The 17,200-nt window shown below is 41.4% G+C and overlaps 1 protein-coding gene and 1 long non-coding RNA gene across 3 annotated transcripts in view; one reads left to right on the forward strand and one right to left on the reverse strand.

The window, feature by feature from the left end:
* LOC121060382 overlaps window positions 1–17,200 on the forward strand; it is a 60,364-nt gene that overhangs the window by 39,508 nt on the left and 3,656 nt on the right. The window lies entirely within an intron of this gene.
* Window positions 1–17,200, reverse strand: part of CLYBL (citramalyl-CoA lyase) — a 159,917-nt gene that overhangs the window by 19,333 nt on the left and 123,384 nt on the right. For both annotated transcript variants that reach the window (XM_040538070.1, XM_040538080.1), the window contains exons 3-6: window positions 7,416–7,604; window positions 3,857–3,958; window positions 1,985–2,078; window positions 451–618 (exon numbers count right to left, since the gene is read on the reverse strand). In XM_040538070.1, the coding sequence (XP_040394004.1) occupies window positions 451–618; window positions 1,985–2,078; window positions 3,857–3,958; window positions 7,416–7,604 (553 nt within the window). The remainder of the gene's footprint in view (window positions 1–450; window positions 619–1,984; window positions 2,079–3,856; window positions 3,959–7,415; window positions 7,605–17,200) is intronic.

The raw sequence follows: 17,200 nt of genomic DNA on the forward strand, positions 1-17,200 counted from the left end.
TAGCAATTAGTGTGCAAGGTTTCCTTAACAACTCCTTCACCTAAAAAGTACTTTTTAGCAACTGCTGTTTAAAAAATATGCAAAAGCGATCCAAATATTTTAAAAAGTGACTGAAGAGTGGCTGTTGCAAAGTACAGTATCACATCTCCCATGCTCAGTGATGGGAGAAATCATATCCTGCACATCCCCTGCCCCAAATTCTCTTCAAAACACAACCACACGCTTCAAGGGATGTAAGCTTTAAAAAGCAGCCTGTGACTTTTCAGGCAAAATTTCCAGGCACAATGTTACAGCTGCTAATAAATGTAGGTGAGCTTGAGATTATTTAGTTTTTCAATAACTGGCCTGAAATAAAAAAGCAACTTATTTGTCAAAGTAACCGTAAGCGCAGCTATCTGCTTAAATTGAAGAATATAGGCATTATTTTGCAACATCGGCAGAAGCCCATACCAGTGAAACCCATCGAGGCACCTTCTCTTGACTGCCTGCGGAGTCCGTCTTCATCTCGGAAATCGATGTAAACAAGGTCTATTGCTTGGAGGCCAAATGCCTTTGCTGTGACTATTATCTTTTGCCTGGCATATAGAATATCATGAGTTTCCTTACTGCTAGTTGCACCTATGAGAAGAATGAAAACAGACAAAAAAAGATGACGAGAGTGCTTTAAACCTTTCTATCTTATATATTTCCTACTTTAAAAAAAAAAGGAAAAAGAGAGAAAGAGAGAAAGAAAGAAAGAAAGAAAAGAAAGAGAAAGAAAAAGAAAAAGAAAAGAAGTTTGAGATTTCATTTAACTGATTTAGAAAACAAAGTGGGATGCAAGGCTGTAATATCAAAATGATACTCCTGGGAAAAAAAATAAGCTGCTTTAGCAAAAGAAATAAATCTCTCTTTCTACACTAGCTTATAAAATTCAGATTTTGATTCATTTCAAATCAGAAGTTGTAAGGCCAAAGTCAACGGAAGTTCTGGATGGTAAGGACAGTTGAGTTGGGACTAACATACAGTAATTATCTGATTGTATTATTGTATGTGCAGCGAGAAGCATTACAGCACGAGAAGCCTTATACAAATTGACATACTGGCTACAACTAAATGGTTAAAAAATTCACACAGAGAGCAGAATTGCACTTTCCTTGGTTGTGATTCTTGTCACAACGGATGTCCTAAGCTGAATATTTAAGCTTTAGTATTTGGATGAAAAATGATAGTAGACGACTTCTGAGAAGAACCAAAAGTATTCACAAGACTTCATGTGTTCGCAGTGCACCAGCTAACCAGCATTCTCACATGAAGGCTGGTGTGAAAAAATAATAATATGTTCCCTTTCCTTAGGGTCACTATTTAGACACAGATTTCCAATTTGTAAGGAATAATTTAACAAATCAATGCTAATTTTTTACATTAACATATTTATTTTTAATTTAAACGTCAATAACTCTGAACTATTATCTTTAAACTAAATCAGATTAGTAAGGAGATAAGTGGCTTTGCATAAAAATGATTCTGAAATACTTTTCATTTTTGAGGAAGATGAATAATGTTTTCACATGAATATATGTTAGAGATTGCTGTATTGACATAAAACATGTTTAAATTTATCATTGTAAAATGTGACAGGAGAGTATTTGTGGAAGATGTCAAAGTTTTTATGAGTACTATATTTTTAAATAATTTAAGGGACTCAATTCTTTTTTTTTTTCCCATTAATTTTTGCTACTGCATGGCAAGAAGCATAAGAAAGTGTCAGTGCCCTGTAATACACAGGAACCACGTTTTAATTTCCCAGTCATACATCCCACATTGAAAAAAATAAGGAAAAAAGGGAAAATGTAAAATGCAGAATCAACTGTTATCAACTATGATAACAATGCAGTTATCATCACTTTACTTATTACTGTCGGTAAAGCAATGGGGATAAATCACATCGGGCTTCTCCAATGCAAATGCCATTAACCGTTATAGTAAACAGACAGGTAACAACCTATGCTGGCACGGAAATCCTCTCCTCCAAAGACGACTGCGTCCAAATGAAAGCCAACCTGGGATCCTGCTCTCAATGCTTCTTCACAGACAGCCTTCAAATGAGAGCATATCATTAATTTCTACAGAAATGCAGGAGGCAGAGAGACTAAGAGGATATTACATCAACTCAGTACTACCAAAATCTAGCAATCCTTCAGCTAAAATTGCTCCTATTAAGCAAAGCCGTTGTAGGTACTCGGCTGCGCACAATGCTTTAAAATGACTCAGCAAAACAGCAAACATTATCTTGCCCTGAGCACCGATATGCTTGCGCTGTGGAAATGCAGGACATCATAGCAGATTCCCTGCCTCTTGGCCAGAGCTTACCATAATGCCCTTGGTATTACCGCAATTGGTGTCTCAGACATTTATGCAACAATATAGGACAAAACCCTCCTCAAATGCTGCTTAAAAGCAAACAAAAAAGTATTAACTTTGAGTGGTTTGACATGTAGCATCCCTGCCTGAGGAAAAAAGAAAGAAGGATCAGAATCTCTGTTATTACATTAATAATTTGAATGATTGAAAATGATGGTGGATACCTGATTGGATAAATTACCAATTTAAAGCCCTCTGCAACATCTAACTAAAAAGTAGCTGTGGAGGTTAAAAATGCAACAAGTACTGCAGAATATAATTAAAGTAAAAGCAAGCAGAATTTTGGTACTGCAGCTTTATATAAAGATGTGCGTTTCCAGAATATTACTATTTTATATTGATGTTTGTAATATTAATATTTGTTAAGGAAAAGGTATGCAGAAAGGGGCAGATGTAATTACAAACTCTGCTAGTGGGTGTTCTTACATGGCAGCCGGTGGGGCACAAAATTATTATTAAGCAGAATGCTTTAAAAGGCAACTCCGCTGCCAACATCAAGGACTGCAGCATTAAAAAAATCCCCTATAAAATACTGTAAGTGAATAAAAACCCCAGCCAGTTGCAAAGGCGAGTTAATTCTGCGTATGCGCCCCGAACGGGAGTGTGCCTGTCTGGTGATGCTTTATTACGTGTGGGGAGGTACGTGGCTGCGCCAAACCAGCAGGCTGGGGCTGCCGGCAGCTCTCGAGCTGCTTCTGCCCCGTGTGTCCTCAGCTGGCCCCAAACCTTCCCCGTCAAGCTTTGGGGGGAGCCCCCCATCCCTCGTGAGCGCAGGGGCTCTGCCACTTTGTCACCGTGCTGCCTGTCCTTTCTGAAAAACCTGGGCTGGGTATGAAAGGCTGGGGGGTAATCCGTGTTAAAAAGCACCATAAAAATAAGGCTTGGTTTAAAATTACTCTTCGGATATTTGATATTTTTTAAGTTAATTGTACTTCTAACCTCAGCGTTAAACACCCCATCACACACACAAAAAGCCGTAACGTGAAATTTGGTTGAAGTGTTGTCGATAGAAAACATTATAAAGATACCGCTTTAGCAGTAGTGAAATGAGGATCGTTCTTTTTTCTAATTAAATGTTATATCAAAGTAAAGTTCGACAGCTACTAAGTAGTCTTTTATTGCAACAGTGTGAGTACTACAGTCCTTCAGAGAAGCAAGTTTCCGCTCTAAGTCTGTTAAAAATGCTGATAGTAATGCAGAGGGGTTTCGTTAGTCGGCATGGACTATCTGGAACTGTTCTTCCACCGAAATATTTTGGATTTACGAAGGCCTTTGCAGTACAAACATGAGAGTTAAGCATACGGGTGTTTTACGGGACTGAAAAATATGTTCAGTATTTTTTTAACCTCTCTTCCTTCAAGAAATCATGCCAGGAGTATGGAGGGCTCTGCTTAACCCAGGTGGCTGAGGGGGGCAAAATACGAACGCTTCAACCGCATCCAGACCTGCTTACCTTAAAATTGAGCAACCCCACTGCAGTTTCCACAAACGGGATAAAATTCATTGGTTCTACAAGTGTTCGGCCTTTCAAGTGGTGCACGAATCTGTCTGCGAACTGAAACTAGACAGCATGAGGCACACGAGAAAAAAGTACACACACGCACATGCAGCACTTTAAATCTTGCACCTGGCTGCAACAACCCCCCCAAAGAAAAAACAAACCACAAAACAAACAAAACAAAACAAAATAAAAAACCAGACACACACACACAAAGAAACCACAAAACTCGTAACTAAAAAAAAGGCAGAAAGCTCTGGTGCAGGCCTGTGGCTGCGCACCTCAAGGTTTCAGGGCTCACTTGTGGACGGTGGGTGCGTGCCCCTGGCCCAGGCTGCGCTGGGTGCCCGACCTCTGCGCTCATCTTGCCTTGGGTCAGGCACCAGTACCGGTACTGGTACCAGTACAGGCACCAGCACCAGCACTGCCACAGCGCGCTGCCGCCCAGGCATCCGCGTTACTTGTTACGGCACCGCTACCCTTTGTTCAGTAGGCTTTTCTTCATAATTTTTAGCTTACCTAGGAAGGCCTCAAAAAGGAAGTTTAATTCTTTGAAGACCAAAGCTTTCCAATTTTTTCCATGAGACCAGTTCACAGCTAGCTCTGAGCTGCCAGTGGGGTAGCCCAAATTCCAAAATCTATCATCTGGAAACATACAAAAGCTCTCGCACAGATTTTTCCCCTTTCAAAAGGGGGAAAAAAAAGGGGAAAAAAAAAAACCCTCAGCCCTATATTGTAAATCTATTATGTCGGTCTAGATCTAGCAATTTGCGTGGATATAAACACATTGCAGGTATGGCAAAAATATTGTTGTAAATAAAGACAAAAATAACATATGCATATATTTTAAATTTAAGGAATAGTCGACTATTAATGGATATCAAAGGAAAGGGAATTTTAATCATCTCTCCATTCAGTCTCAGTTGGGTAAATCATATCTAAGAGATTTGCATAAATATAAACCATCAAAGACTTTTCATCTTCAAAGGGGGTTTCAAGACCCTATAAGCTTTGTACTGTAATCATCGCAGGTCACAACCCTGCAGGAATAAGGCTGCTATGGCAACATAAAAAACTAATGCTTAAGGCTTAGCATAATATTCTGACTAATAGAAAGGAAACTCATTTTAAAAGCTGGCAGCCTATTTACCAGAAGCTGGATTAGAGGTGTTATTTCCCCTTTTAGCTTCCCCCCACCACCCCTCCCCAAAAGAAGGAAAATCTAATCACCGAGATCTTTAAAAAGCTTTCGAGCAATTTGCAGTAACTTTACAATTAGGCCAAAATAAATCACAGCTTTCTCCGACGAAGAATTCTGCCCTTCCCGTCCCTGCTTTGCATCACCACCGGGGCCCTCTCTGCAACTTTTCCTTGGAGAAGAGAATTCCACCCAAAAATGTGCTAGCAAGAAAAAATCAGTGCAATTCACACGTGCAAGTGTATGGTCCGGCAGGTACCGTGGCAGCACAACACAGTAAACTTTATACAGGCAAACACAGAAAATGAGGTAATAAAATTACATCAGGGTATATTCTAAAGACTCCTAGCTGTTTTTTATTTTTTTCAGTGAAAAAAAGTAAAAAAGTGCTACTGCATTTATATTTTAGGTGCAAGTTAAAACAGCGGAGCTCTTCTTTTATTTTAAAATATTTTAAAAGTCACACTCCTGAGATTTTTGATGACTTTTGTTTTTTTTTGCAGGTAAACAAAAATAAAGTTTAATTAAACATTGTCTCCCTTCCTCTTCGTTTTAAAAATTTGCAATAAGCACCGCTACAAAAGGTAACTAGTGGAGAAGTTTCAATTAATTTTTTTCAAAAGGAGACGATTAAATGTTTCCGGCCTGGTAAAGTGTTCATTTCAGGGAGAAGGGGGGGAAAGAAGAAGGCGGAGGGAAGAAAACAAAGCTCGGGGAGGGGATGAAGTAGCAGGCCCCCGCAATTCTTTCAGTTCCCGTGCACACCCAATAGTGTGTTGGGAAGAATGCACACTGTTCGGGATTTGTGGGAGAATTGTCCCGCCACAAAGGAGGGAGAGTTACGCTTGTTATAGTCCAATAAGCCATGCCAGTCAAACAAGTACCCACACTAGGGACAAAAGGAGAGCAAGAGATTCTCACACAAAAGAAAACAAGTAAGCCCATCTTTTAGTTGTGCATCAGCCTCCAGGTTTTATGCTCCGCATAAATAAAAATGAGGGGGGAAAAATAAACAGCTTCTCTTAGGCTGGGAGCCTGCAAAAAAAAAGCAGGCAGGAGCGAAGCCGCGGGATTTCTGAAACGAGCCAGCGTCATTAAGCGGAGCACGCTCTTTGTGCTCGAGGGCTCGGCCGAGCGGGAGGGGAGCATGGTGCCGACAGCAGGCATTGAGACAGCAGCAACGACGGCCGGCCCTGAGCCCCGAGGAGGGCTGGAAGGGGCCGGGGGACCCAGGGGTCCCACCTTCACCCTGGCCCAGAGCCCACTTCGTGGCAGCGAGTGCCCTGCCATTTCGAGGGCCCTGCCATTTCGAGGGCCCTGCCATTTTGGCAGCGTGAATTTTCGCGTGTGACGAGCTACGCCCGAGGCTCACAGGGCTGGTTGAATCAAAAGTTGGGCCATGGGGACACTGCTGATGGCGAGGCTGACATGTTTGCTTGGGGTGCCATCGTGTATTGACTTCAGAGTGCAACAGGGGCTCAGTACCACGCCGTGAAGAGGCCCTGACACATCTCACGGCCTGCCAGCATGGCCAGCCTTCCGGCTGCTCGGCCAGCGCCTCGCAAAAACAGCGGGCCCATGCATGCAATGTTGCTCCTTTACGGGCACTGTGCAGAAATAATGGCATACCCAAACAAATGTCCCCCTTCTTGACAATTAAAACAATTACAGCGTAATTAGGCCTATTTCAAAGTTTTCTTAAGTAATTTGACATGCCAGCCATTTACATTTCAGGTTTTTATTGGCTGAAAAGTCAGTCATGAAACACAAACACACCTGTCAGCAATTAAAAAGGAAGAAATAGAGAACTGCTCAGGAAATAATATCTGTGCTAATTAAAAACACTAGTTAAAAGCTTCCTGTTTGTTCCTCCAGTTGCCCCAAGGAGTGACCTTCCCCCCCCAGCCCACTTTTTCACATGTTGCTAACATGTTTTCCCCATCTCCCGCTTACCAGGCATGTGGCTAAGGCACACGGCCGCAGACAAGCATTTTGCGTGGCAGAATATCTAGACAAGAGTCAAGACACCAATGCAGCCATTTTTGATAATATACTCTCTCATCAATATTGACTCCTCATTGACTGCAGGAGAAATAAACCCCATGTTCTTTGCAAAGGCAAGATGCTCCACATACACTTTTTGTTATAGCACGTCTTACACACATTTAAACAGATGCATTTCCCAGTTACCTTACCCAAGCAACAACATTACATGGTATTTGAGTCACATCAGAGTCCTCCTCTACACTTGGCTGAACTCGGCCCAACAGCTTCAGTCAAAAGCTACTACATTTTTGGTACACAGATATTACTCACCCATCTTATTTCTTCGACATTTTCAACCTTTGGCAGCATCATGCTTGAAGGAAGGGTCTTGGACTGCAAAAGCGTCTCTAGATCTTCCTCTGCAAGGCCACTGGACACGGAGTTTATCCTAACACACTTCTCAGCATGGACGAAGTCAAACTCTTCAAGTGTTTTCACAACTGTCAGTCTTGCTTCTCTCTGCAGTAAATATATATATATTTAAAGGCACCAAAAAAAAAAAAAAAGCAGCTTATTTTCTATCAACGGAAAAGCATGCTGAGCAGAAAACTTGTAGAAGCGATGTGGAGAAACAGCTAGACAGCCAGTATATTTCTGTCCCCAACATGTCTGTCACTTCTGCTCTTTTATTAAAGCAGTCATCACCAGCACCTCGCAATTCTGCTTTTCTCATTTCTTTATAACTAGCAAATAAAGTTTTCATGTCTAAATATTTCTCCACCACCACTTGTAGAAAACATGACTTCTGTGTCCACTGTTACTGAACATGTCTAACAAATACAAATCTGTATACTAACCATAATGTGTTGCGCTGTCTGTACTCACAAAAATGGAATGTTAATATATTTGCATAAAGCAATTCATTTTTGTAATTCATCTTCATATTGCCTATGCTCAAACAGCATGGATGTCATTCCGTATAGATGTACATCTACTTCTTTGGCTTTGCTACATAAATTTTCCTTTTCTACATGTATACAGAGCATATTAAAGCTCACAATAGAGTTAACAACTTGTCTGTGAAAATAACGCCAAAATAATTTGTAGATTTTCATGAACCATGTAAAAAAATATTCTCCTGCTGGCACAAAATAAAATCTCCAAAGATGCTTGCCATGGCCACTCCCTATTTTTTATGAATATGAATTTGAAAGTCTGTTGAATATTTGATTTGCATTAAGAATACCTGGGTGCTTTTCTGAAATGCAACACTTTTACTGGCCTCAAGAAGAGGAGGGGCAGGGGCAGGAGAGCACTTGGGCTCCCCACTTCCTGCCCATTTCGGTTTCAGCAACAAATTCCTCCCACTTGCCAACAGCCCCTAACAAATTCTCATTGTCAAAATGAACGCTTATCAAAAGTAATTTCATTTGTGAAGAGCTTTTATGATCCTAATAAAACTTTAAAGCTCCTGAGTCACAAATGTTAAGAAAAAACTTTAACAATATGCAGTTGCTGGAGAGGGATTCTTTGCAAGAAAACAGGCAAACGCGGAGGGGAAAAAAAATCATCAAAGTTAATACCCAGGCTAATACGAATCAGTGAGACAGCACATGATGGTAGAGTTAAACCAGACAGCTACAGATCTGTGCCTGTGGAGGGGCCAAAGAGGTTTCCAGAGGTGGTGGAAGCGAGGCAGTGGGAGGAACGGTGGTGTGTGGGTGTCGGGTCAGGGACCAGTGTCAGCCCACCCCAAGCTCGGGGGGCTTGGGCTGTCCACAGCAAGGGTGCAGGGAGGCAATGGCAAGCACTGCTCTAACTGGGTAAAGGAAAGGAATAAAGTCAATGAAATCTTCAGCTTGGGGCTGCTCTTCATGCTTCTCCACAGGTTTGGCCCTCAATCGGAGAGACGCAAACAGCACATGCATCCCCGTGCTGCCATAAAGGGTTGTGTTTGGAGGTAATTTCTGTAAAATACAGCCCAAAATGTCATAACTGCTGTGAGTGGGCCATCAGGAAATACGTGCAAAGATGCCTGCAGTTCACTGCAACCAGGTGCAGCTCATCCGAATGTCGTGAACCGGCATGATGCCGTTGCTGCTTAGCACAAGTCCACCTCCTTGTCCTTCTCAGGTCAGCGGTGGCTGGTTCGTAGGCTGGGCCAAAAGTTTCTGGATGTGCTGTGGAGTGGTGGCTGAAGCACACTCTCCAAACCAATTTATGCTTTTAATTAAAGCCAGATTATCACCGTTTCAGCACACACTGATCCAATTTGCAAAATAAAGATCTCCCAAAATTATCCACTAAGGCAGCATCCAATTCCAACTGAAGGCACATCTCTAGAAAACTTGCAGTCTAATTCATTATGATTTTTTCAGATTATAATAATGAGCAGTAGACCATCTCATTAGCTATTTTTCTCCTCAGGCTGCAAACTCCCTTCCCAAAAAAGACAGATCGTGTCTTTCTAGGTATATTTCCATACAAAGCACTTATTAACAGGCTGTTGCTGTTATCAATTTACATAAACTAAATGTGCAGCCCTCTGGTACGTATCCCAAAAATAACCAACAACTTCACTGAATTTATACCAACCAACAAACATGGGGAGGGGGTTGTTGTTTTTTCCCATATTTTAATAGAAAATATGTTGCTATGTTAGTTAACACACCCATGCCATCTGTTGGGTTGAGAATTGATGCGGCTTCTTAGAGCCACTACATTTTAGATCTGTCTGCCTAGATACCCCAGGAACGGAAATGTCTCCTTTCCATGATGATAAACTATTTCTAGTCGCTATAGTTTTTGAATCAGGATTCAACTGATATTTTCTAATTGTGGGACAGGCTGATAGGACCAAAGTCAGACCACTCGAGGGGCCTGACTCTGTGCCTCCCCTTCCTACAATGGGGAATATCCAACTGATGTTAGTGGGGTATATCATGTCCCCACCCAGGCTTCCAGTAAAACATATCATGGGTTAAAAAAAAATAAAATACTAAAACCTCTGACTAAATTAAAAATTTCCATGGATGAAAAGGAGATACCCTTTTGCCTCATTGTGCAATGAAACGTAGATACTATTGTAATTGTAGGATGCACACGAAAGCCAAGATTTTAAACTAGTTAACCTACTTCAACACAGTAGTAGAGAAAAAAGCAGTAGTTGATACAATAACATTTTTGTTGTGGTAGGCACAAGAATAAATGTATTTTCCAAACTGTGTGTAAGGTCCCTGATAAGACTGGTCAAATTTTTCAAGAACAGTAGAAGAAATAATTTACACCATTCTTCACCCTACATCATCGGGCAACACTCTGTCCTGAATGGATAAAGAAATAAACCTGACTGTTAAACAAATGGGTCCACCCCAGGACAGTTGGGAACTGTGGCACCCCATTAGGTGCTGCAGGGGTTGGGCTCTTTATCAAGCTGAACAAAGGAGGAAGATAACAGGACTTCTATGGGAAACAGTGATGCCATTAAATTACATTCCGTTATTATTTATCGTATGCTAACATTATTAAAAACTGCTAAATACGCTACTCATGCTGGAAAACCCATTGGGAACAAATATTGGTCAATGTGGCTCGTTTTGTATCTCATAGGAGGATGCAGGAAGATTTTCATTCCCGCGTGCAGCTACGCCAACTGGGGAAGACAGAAGCTTTGGTGATGCAGCATTGCAGACAAATCAACTGCCACCAGGACACACAGACACCAAAATTAAAGATGGGAATACGCGTGTAGCGGGCTCAATTGGCACCCATTAAACCTAATCACTACTCATCCTCACGAGTTGCTAGCTTTGAATTATCAAATCTGCAAAGAAAACAACATCCGTCCACTTTTACACTCCAGTGGAAGAGGTGGTCCCTCGCGGCGGGGCTGCGCAGTCTCGCCATCTGGAGAATAAATCGAGTGTGAAGTACAGTATAGTTTGGGACCAAGCTCCGTGGCGGCAGCCCAGCAGCGAGTTCATTAGTTCCAAACTTGCAGGGATTAGTGCAGTGTCGAGGCTACTGTTGGGTGGGAGTAGGCAGGCAGAGCGCAAGACTCGGGGAAGGAGGCGGCAGCGGAGAAGGAGCCCCTCGGGCGTGCTAATGAAACAACGAAGTACAAGCACACCTAAATAGGTTCCTTAAGTTACAGCATCAGTATCTTCCCCTGGCATCCGAATCGGTACCTTTCCTTCTTTTTTATTTTTCTTTCTTTAAGTTACAGTCAACACACCGAAATTTCCACTCTGAGACAGAAGGGATGGCACAGGAGCGGAAGCTCAGCCACCCACTCACCACGGGCACGCGGTTAATAAAGAAATAATGAAACAAAGACATTCAGAATAATACAGTTTTTGGTACTGGAACAGCAGAGAAAAATTACATTTCCTTCTCTCTTTTCAAATCGGTAAGACACCCCACAAACCAGTTTTTGAGCATGGTGCTTCCCAGAACTGCCTGATTTTGAGGAGAGTGGGGAAGAGGCGTACACACACAAATATCCCTTCTTCCCCTTGAGTTGTATCTATTTCACTTCATGTTTCTTGCATGTTCTTACCCTTTTGTTTCTCAAGACCTCCAGGTCTTAATGTAAAGATAGTGGGTATACTCAAAGGTATGCGTATGTATGGACCTCATCCTGTTAACATCTTTTCATAATAACTCTTCATATAGAAATGTAAATACATGATGCGCTACAATGGCAGTCCAGAATATATCATCCCCATGGCCATAATAAGTTTGCATGTTTCAAATGGCAGAGGAAAAATTAATTACTATAATCACAATTCAAGTTATTTTTTGTGACAGGTCTGACATGATAAAAACATACAATTATGTGTTAATGTTACTTCCCTGGAGTGGTTTGTTTACAGAGCTTGACATTGCCGAATCTTTTGTCACTTATATTAGTGCGTACACTACAAATGCATCTCTCAAACAGGATTCTGCAAAAGTGCACATATATACCCACAAAGGATTTCTGGGCAAAACCGAGTTTTTGCAGGGGGAAATCCTGAAATATTTTACATTCTTAGTCTCCATCATGAATTTATGATGCCATACAGAATGATATTTCATTTAGTTTCAAATTCACAAATCAGTTTGGCAAGAGAAAATAAAAATTACATTTGTTTTTAAGGAAACAAAGAAAACAGTAAATGCAGAACAGAACGTTGCTGAGAACAGGAGGTACTTGATTCATAGCTGTTTGCTACTTTATATGTATTAGATACTTGTAAGAACAAATCTTTAAAATGGCAAATAGTTATTTCTAGTTAGTCTTGTTAGACTGAAAAAAATGTTGTAAAAATATGTGCATTGCAAATCCTTCAGGAAGCTGTTATTGAATCACTTCTTATGGTACCTTCTAGACCAGAGTATTACTTGAGTTTTTAAAGACTTACGAAGTTTTAAAACACATTTTATTTTGGTTCAACAGGGAACACTCCAAAACCAACATGTAACCCTAAAGGAAACAAGGGGCAGAAGTGGGGAGGGGGAATAAGACCCCCATCGTGTGTGCCTGTATTTCCCCTCTGCAGTTTAGGCATACACACATTTTAGCACGCTGCTAGGGTCTGATTTTTCTGCTACTCTTTCCTGAAATCTTTGAATTCTTTCTTTAAAAATTACTTGGTCTATTCAAGCCTTTTCTTTTTTGCACAATCCTTGTTCACTTTTCTGAAAGAGAGACTCTTCGTAACATAATGAGTCATCTAACTCTGTGCATCTCCAGCATCTGCTGCTTTTCTCTCTGCTCTGCTAATTGTCTTTACATGCAGTACATGGTCTATCAACACTGAAATGAAGCAAACTACTTCAGCAGCCAGTGTTAGAAACCAAGCTGCAATTTAATTATGATCTGCTGAGGAATATTAACTCCTTTCCCTGTTTTCCTAGAAGTTTTATTTAAGGTCTAGGAACGCATCACTGCACCTATCACCAAAATTTCTCCTGTATTTTCTAGAGGACAAGATCACTTTAAGCTGTTTATGAATATCTGGGCGCTGCTTGCTGCCACGCACCCTTAGCAAGCCTCTCCCCTCCTCCCTCTACCAGCGTGGACAATGTGGATCCTTAAGATCCATCATCTGATGTCCAATGTCATCAGAGTTGGACAACTTCCACACGCGATGACTGGGCGATGGCTTGGCTCCAGATGCCAGGAAGGTGGCGAACCAGAGGACCAGACCCTGAGCTCCCCCCAGCCAGCAGCCCCGGACCCAGGGCTGGTGACTCCCCGTAGAGCTTTACAGATGCGAGCAGCGCATTTCTGCTGCGCCAGGGTATCCGGGATACATACGTTAGTCCAAGAGCCAAATATTTTTACAAGTCGTGTCTAAGATATTTTTGGAGTTGCATGTATCTTGCAGAAATTTAACTAGAGGCTGCTAGAATGAATTGGCGCGTAGAAATACTCATGTAATCTGAGGGCTTAGCGTAAATCTGTTTGTAGTAAAAATAATACAGCATGCTGTGTGTGTATACATAGATACAGAGACAGACTTATACCTTAAGACTATGTGTACAGAGAAGGTTTTTTAATGACAGTACCATATACAACAGCTCCAATAAAAGAAAATTTTGTGCATGTACGTAGGCAGCTATTCTTCTGTCTGCCAACTTTTATAAACACTTTCAAAAGATATGTAAACAACCTTTCAATTAAGACAAATCAAGCTAACACTAATTTAAGCTGGCTGCAAGATGTAGTCTCTTTACTTTTTTCCCTGGCTTTCTGAGGATTCTTTTTGTTTTGTGACAGATTAGCATCACAAACGAAAATTCTTTAGAAGCATTAGTGTTAATTAGTCTTCCTGGACCGTCCGAATGAGCTATTGCATGATGAAATGAGACCACAAAATATCCAATCTGATGTAATCAATGAAAAAAAAGAGCTATGTGTTTCTTTCATCCAGCGTATGAACTTAATTGTATGTTATAGCTATTTTTTATTGAAAAATATTTTAGTTTAAGATGCATTTTCTTGGTAATAAATAATTGTGAAAAATGTTTACATTTAAGTGTCAATTTTTGTATTTTTATAAATGTATCTTTTTGCTAATGTTGATAACGAAATACAAAACTGTCCACCAAAAGTATGTGACTTTAGCAAATTATCAATTCCTGTTCAGCTGCTGATTTCAGGAGAGGTGATTCTAAGTGAGATATACATCAAACGTTTTGAAGATCAACAAATGTGCACCATCAGAAGTGTCATTTAATTATGGCTCCAATTATTTAATAAATTATTCTGAAAAAAAATAAGTCAAATAAGGCAAATATCAAAAAAGAAGAATGTTAAAGGCAAGCTAAGGGAAAATAAAAGCTTATCAGAAAGAAAACAACTGAGAGCCAGTACCCAGAGGAAGGTGGGGAAAAGTCTTCTAGATTAAAAAGTACTCCTCAAACTGTAAGATTAATCTTGAGCAGAAAGAAAGGAAGGCCAAAGGCTTATGCCTGCTTGGATAGAAAGAGCCAGCGTCCATCCCGAGGTGCTCAGAGCCCCCTAGGAACATAGAAGGCATTAAGAAAAAATCAGGTAAACTGCATTATGGCTTCTCCATCCTTCCTCTTTTCTTGAAGAGACTTTAACGATCTGTCCACAGTCTCAATAAAAGGAGGGAGTTTAGAGAGAAAATTTGGAACACTTTTTTTTGATTTATGCAAATACTGATTAACAGCTCTTACCTCACTTATCTGCATTAGTAAGCTAAAAAGTTAGTATTTTTATGTGATCAGAATCCTACAGAGCTCCTGAAGTCCAAGAGTTTACAGGTCATGACCACAGTAAAACCATGCTTCTGTAAAAAACTATGATCATTTTCAAATTCCATCTTAAAGTCGAAGGCTGTCACATTGTAGATGTGTGTCCATGCAATGCATTTAGCACAGGATTTATGACACCAACTGCTCTGCAGGTGTCATATGCTACGCAACACGTCCCCAGGAGGCCCTCCCACCAGCTGAGTTCTTGCACCATCTAAAAGAGAAGTCCTTAAACCACATTTCATGGGCAGCTTTTTAAAGCAGAGGTTACCTCATGCAGTCCTGCACTTCCTTGTGAGATCATGTGAATTGTCTCAATTTCTGTTTACGGACCCCCTGAGAAAATCGACACCATCAGGTAACTTAGCTCCCAATTTCACCTGAAGATCTTGGACCCCAACTGTCTGAAAGACAGAGCTACTCATTTATATCCATCCTCTCCTTTGGAGCAGCAAACCAATGTCGTTTCTCCAAACCAAAATGAAGGTGTGATTTCACAGACGGGTCTCTGCAGGGATCGTGCCCCAAAAGAAGTGTGGGCAGGACTGCACCAAGTTCAGCTCTCTGCTCAGTCCTGAGGCGGTGCTCCAGCGAGGCCTGCACACCTCCAACCACTCACATGTGCCACCTTATCATGCAAGACATATCCTCAGCTAAACAATAAAAAAATACCATGTTGATATGGCTCACTGCTCCTGATACTTCAGCTGCTGGAACTGAGGAAAAAACACAGAATAGTGATTACACTGTAGGTCCCTCAAAGTCCCATCTTGCATCATGGAGTGATGCAGAGCCACGTGCCACCGCAGTCAGCCTGCTCTAGAGGGTTGTCCCTACGCAAGGTGGCCCCTCAGCCCCACCAGGCGAGGGCACCGGGGATCGCTCCTCGGACCAGGTGCATTTAGCATTGTAAAGTAGCCCGTAATTGCAGTAATTACTTCCATGGGAGAATAATGTTAGGAGAGCATGAACACAATTTTAGATGTCTTTAAGTTTAGAAGCTTGAAAGAAGTGGATGCCAGAAGCACTGAATAGAAAGCTCTCCATGGGGTTGTTCAACACAGGAAACTTTGATCTCACAAGCTTCGCACTAAATCGACACAACTCTTGCCTTCCCACAACGCAAACCTGTTTTATACACGTATTTCTCAGCCAGTACTTACCTTAACGAACACCCACCTCACTATCCTGGATTCTACCAGAGTTCCTTCCTCTTTCCCTACTAGAAGGGCTGCCTTCACTTGCACAGGTGTCCGCGGTGAGTCAAGGAGCCCCAGAATCCCACTCCGCCCCAAAGGCAGATTTTAGCACCTCCTGTAGGCAGCGTTTTCTCAGATGCTCCTAATGACGTGAGGAAGCCAGTTACAGCTTGCTGTTCGCTCTTGGCAGCGTCCCCAAAGGATGGGCAGCAGTACAAAAGCAACTGCACCCCCTTCTTCTCACCCACACCCCCGAAGTGGGAGAGGGGAAGCAGCGCCAGAATGCCACATCCCGCACGTCCCTGACTCGGCAGCGACTAGCTGAGACAGAGACTGAGCCCTCGTATATAAAATAAGATTATGACTCATGTATTCACGGCAAGGAGTGGGGACCTTTTGGAAATGACTTCAGTTGTTTTCTGTGGTCTGAACCCAATCTGAGGATGCGAATTTGTCCCTGCCTAGACCTATGATCAGCGTTAAAGAAACTGTGATTTTTCTCCTGTTTGAAAGAGGCACCTGAGGAGGTGGTTATTTTCTAGGTCAAATCTCCCCTGTGCTAATCCTATGGTCACAGTATTTGTACATTACTAATAGATGAATTGTACATTACTGGTGCAATATAATACACATCTTCATAGACACGTAGAGAAGAAACCTTAATTATTTATTGGTGTTCTTCAAAACCTTTTTAAGTTCCTCATTTAGATATTCCTGATTGCAGCGGAACAAATTACTGGAACTTGTGGCATTTATTTTCCCTCACTGTATTTTTTTTTCTCATGAAATCAATTATTTTTAATGCTGGGCTGGCTGAGAAGGTGCTCCGCAGTGGGGCTTCTGGAATATCTGCAAAATTTAAAGTCAGGTTGGTGCATATTTCCCAATCAAAGTATAAGATAAATCAATTCATGTTTATTTCTGCAAGATCTAAGCAGTCCCTACCCTCTCGTGCTTTTTCTCACTCCATGCCCCATTTTTCCCCCATGAAAGAGCTTTCAGTGCAGCTGTTTCTCAAACCACGACGCAAACTGGATCACAGAGCAATCACACTCGATAAACTTGGTTTTACTTTATTTCTGTGTAGGGAATTAGGATTTTTTTAAAAAAACAGACAATTTCAGCATTACCACTTACAGCATGGCC

The sequence above is a fragment of the Cygnus olor genome, chromosome 1 (assembly GCF_009769625.2).
Source record: "Cygnus olor isolate bCygOlo1 chromosome 1, bCygOlo1.pri.v2, whole genome shotgun sequence".
Taxonomy (NCBI): Eukaryota; Metazoa; Chordata; class Aves; order Anseriformes; family Anatidae; genus Cygnus; species Cygnus olor.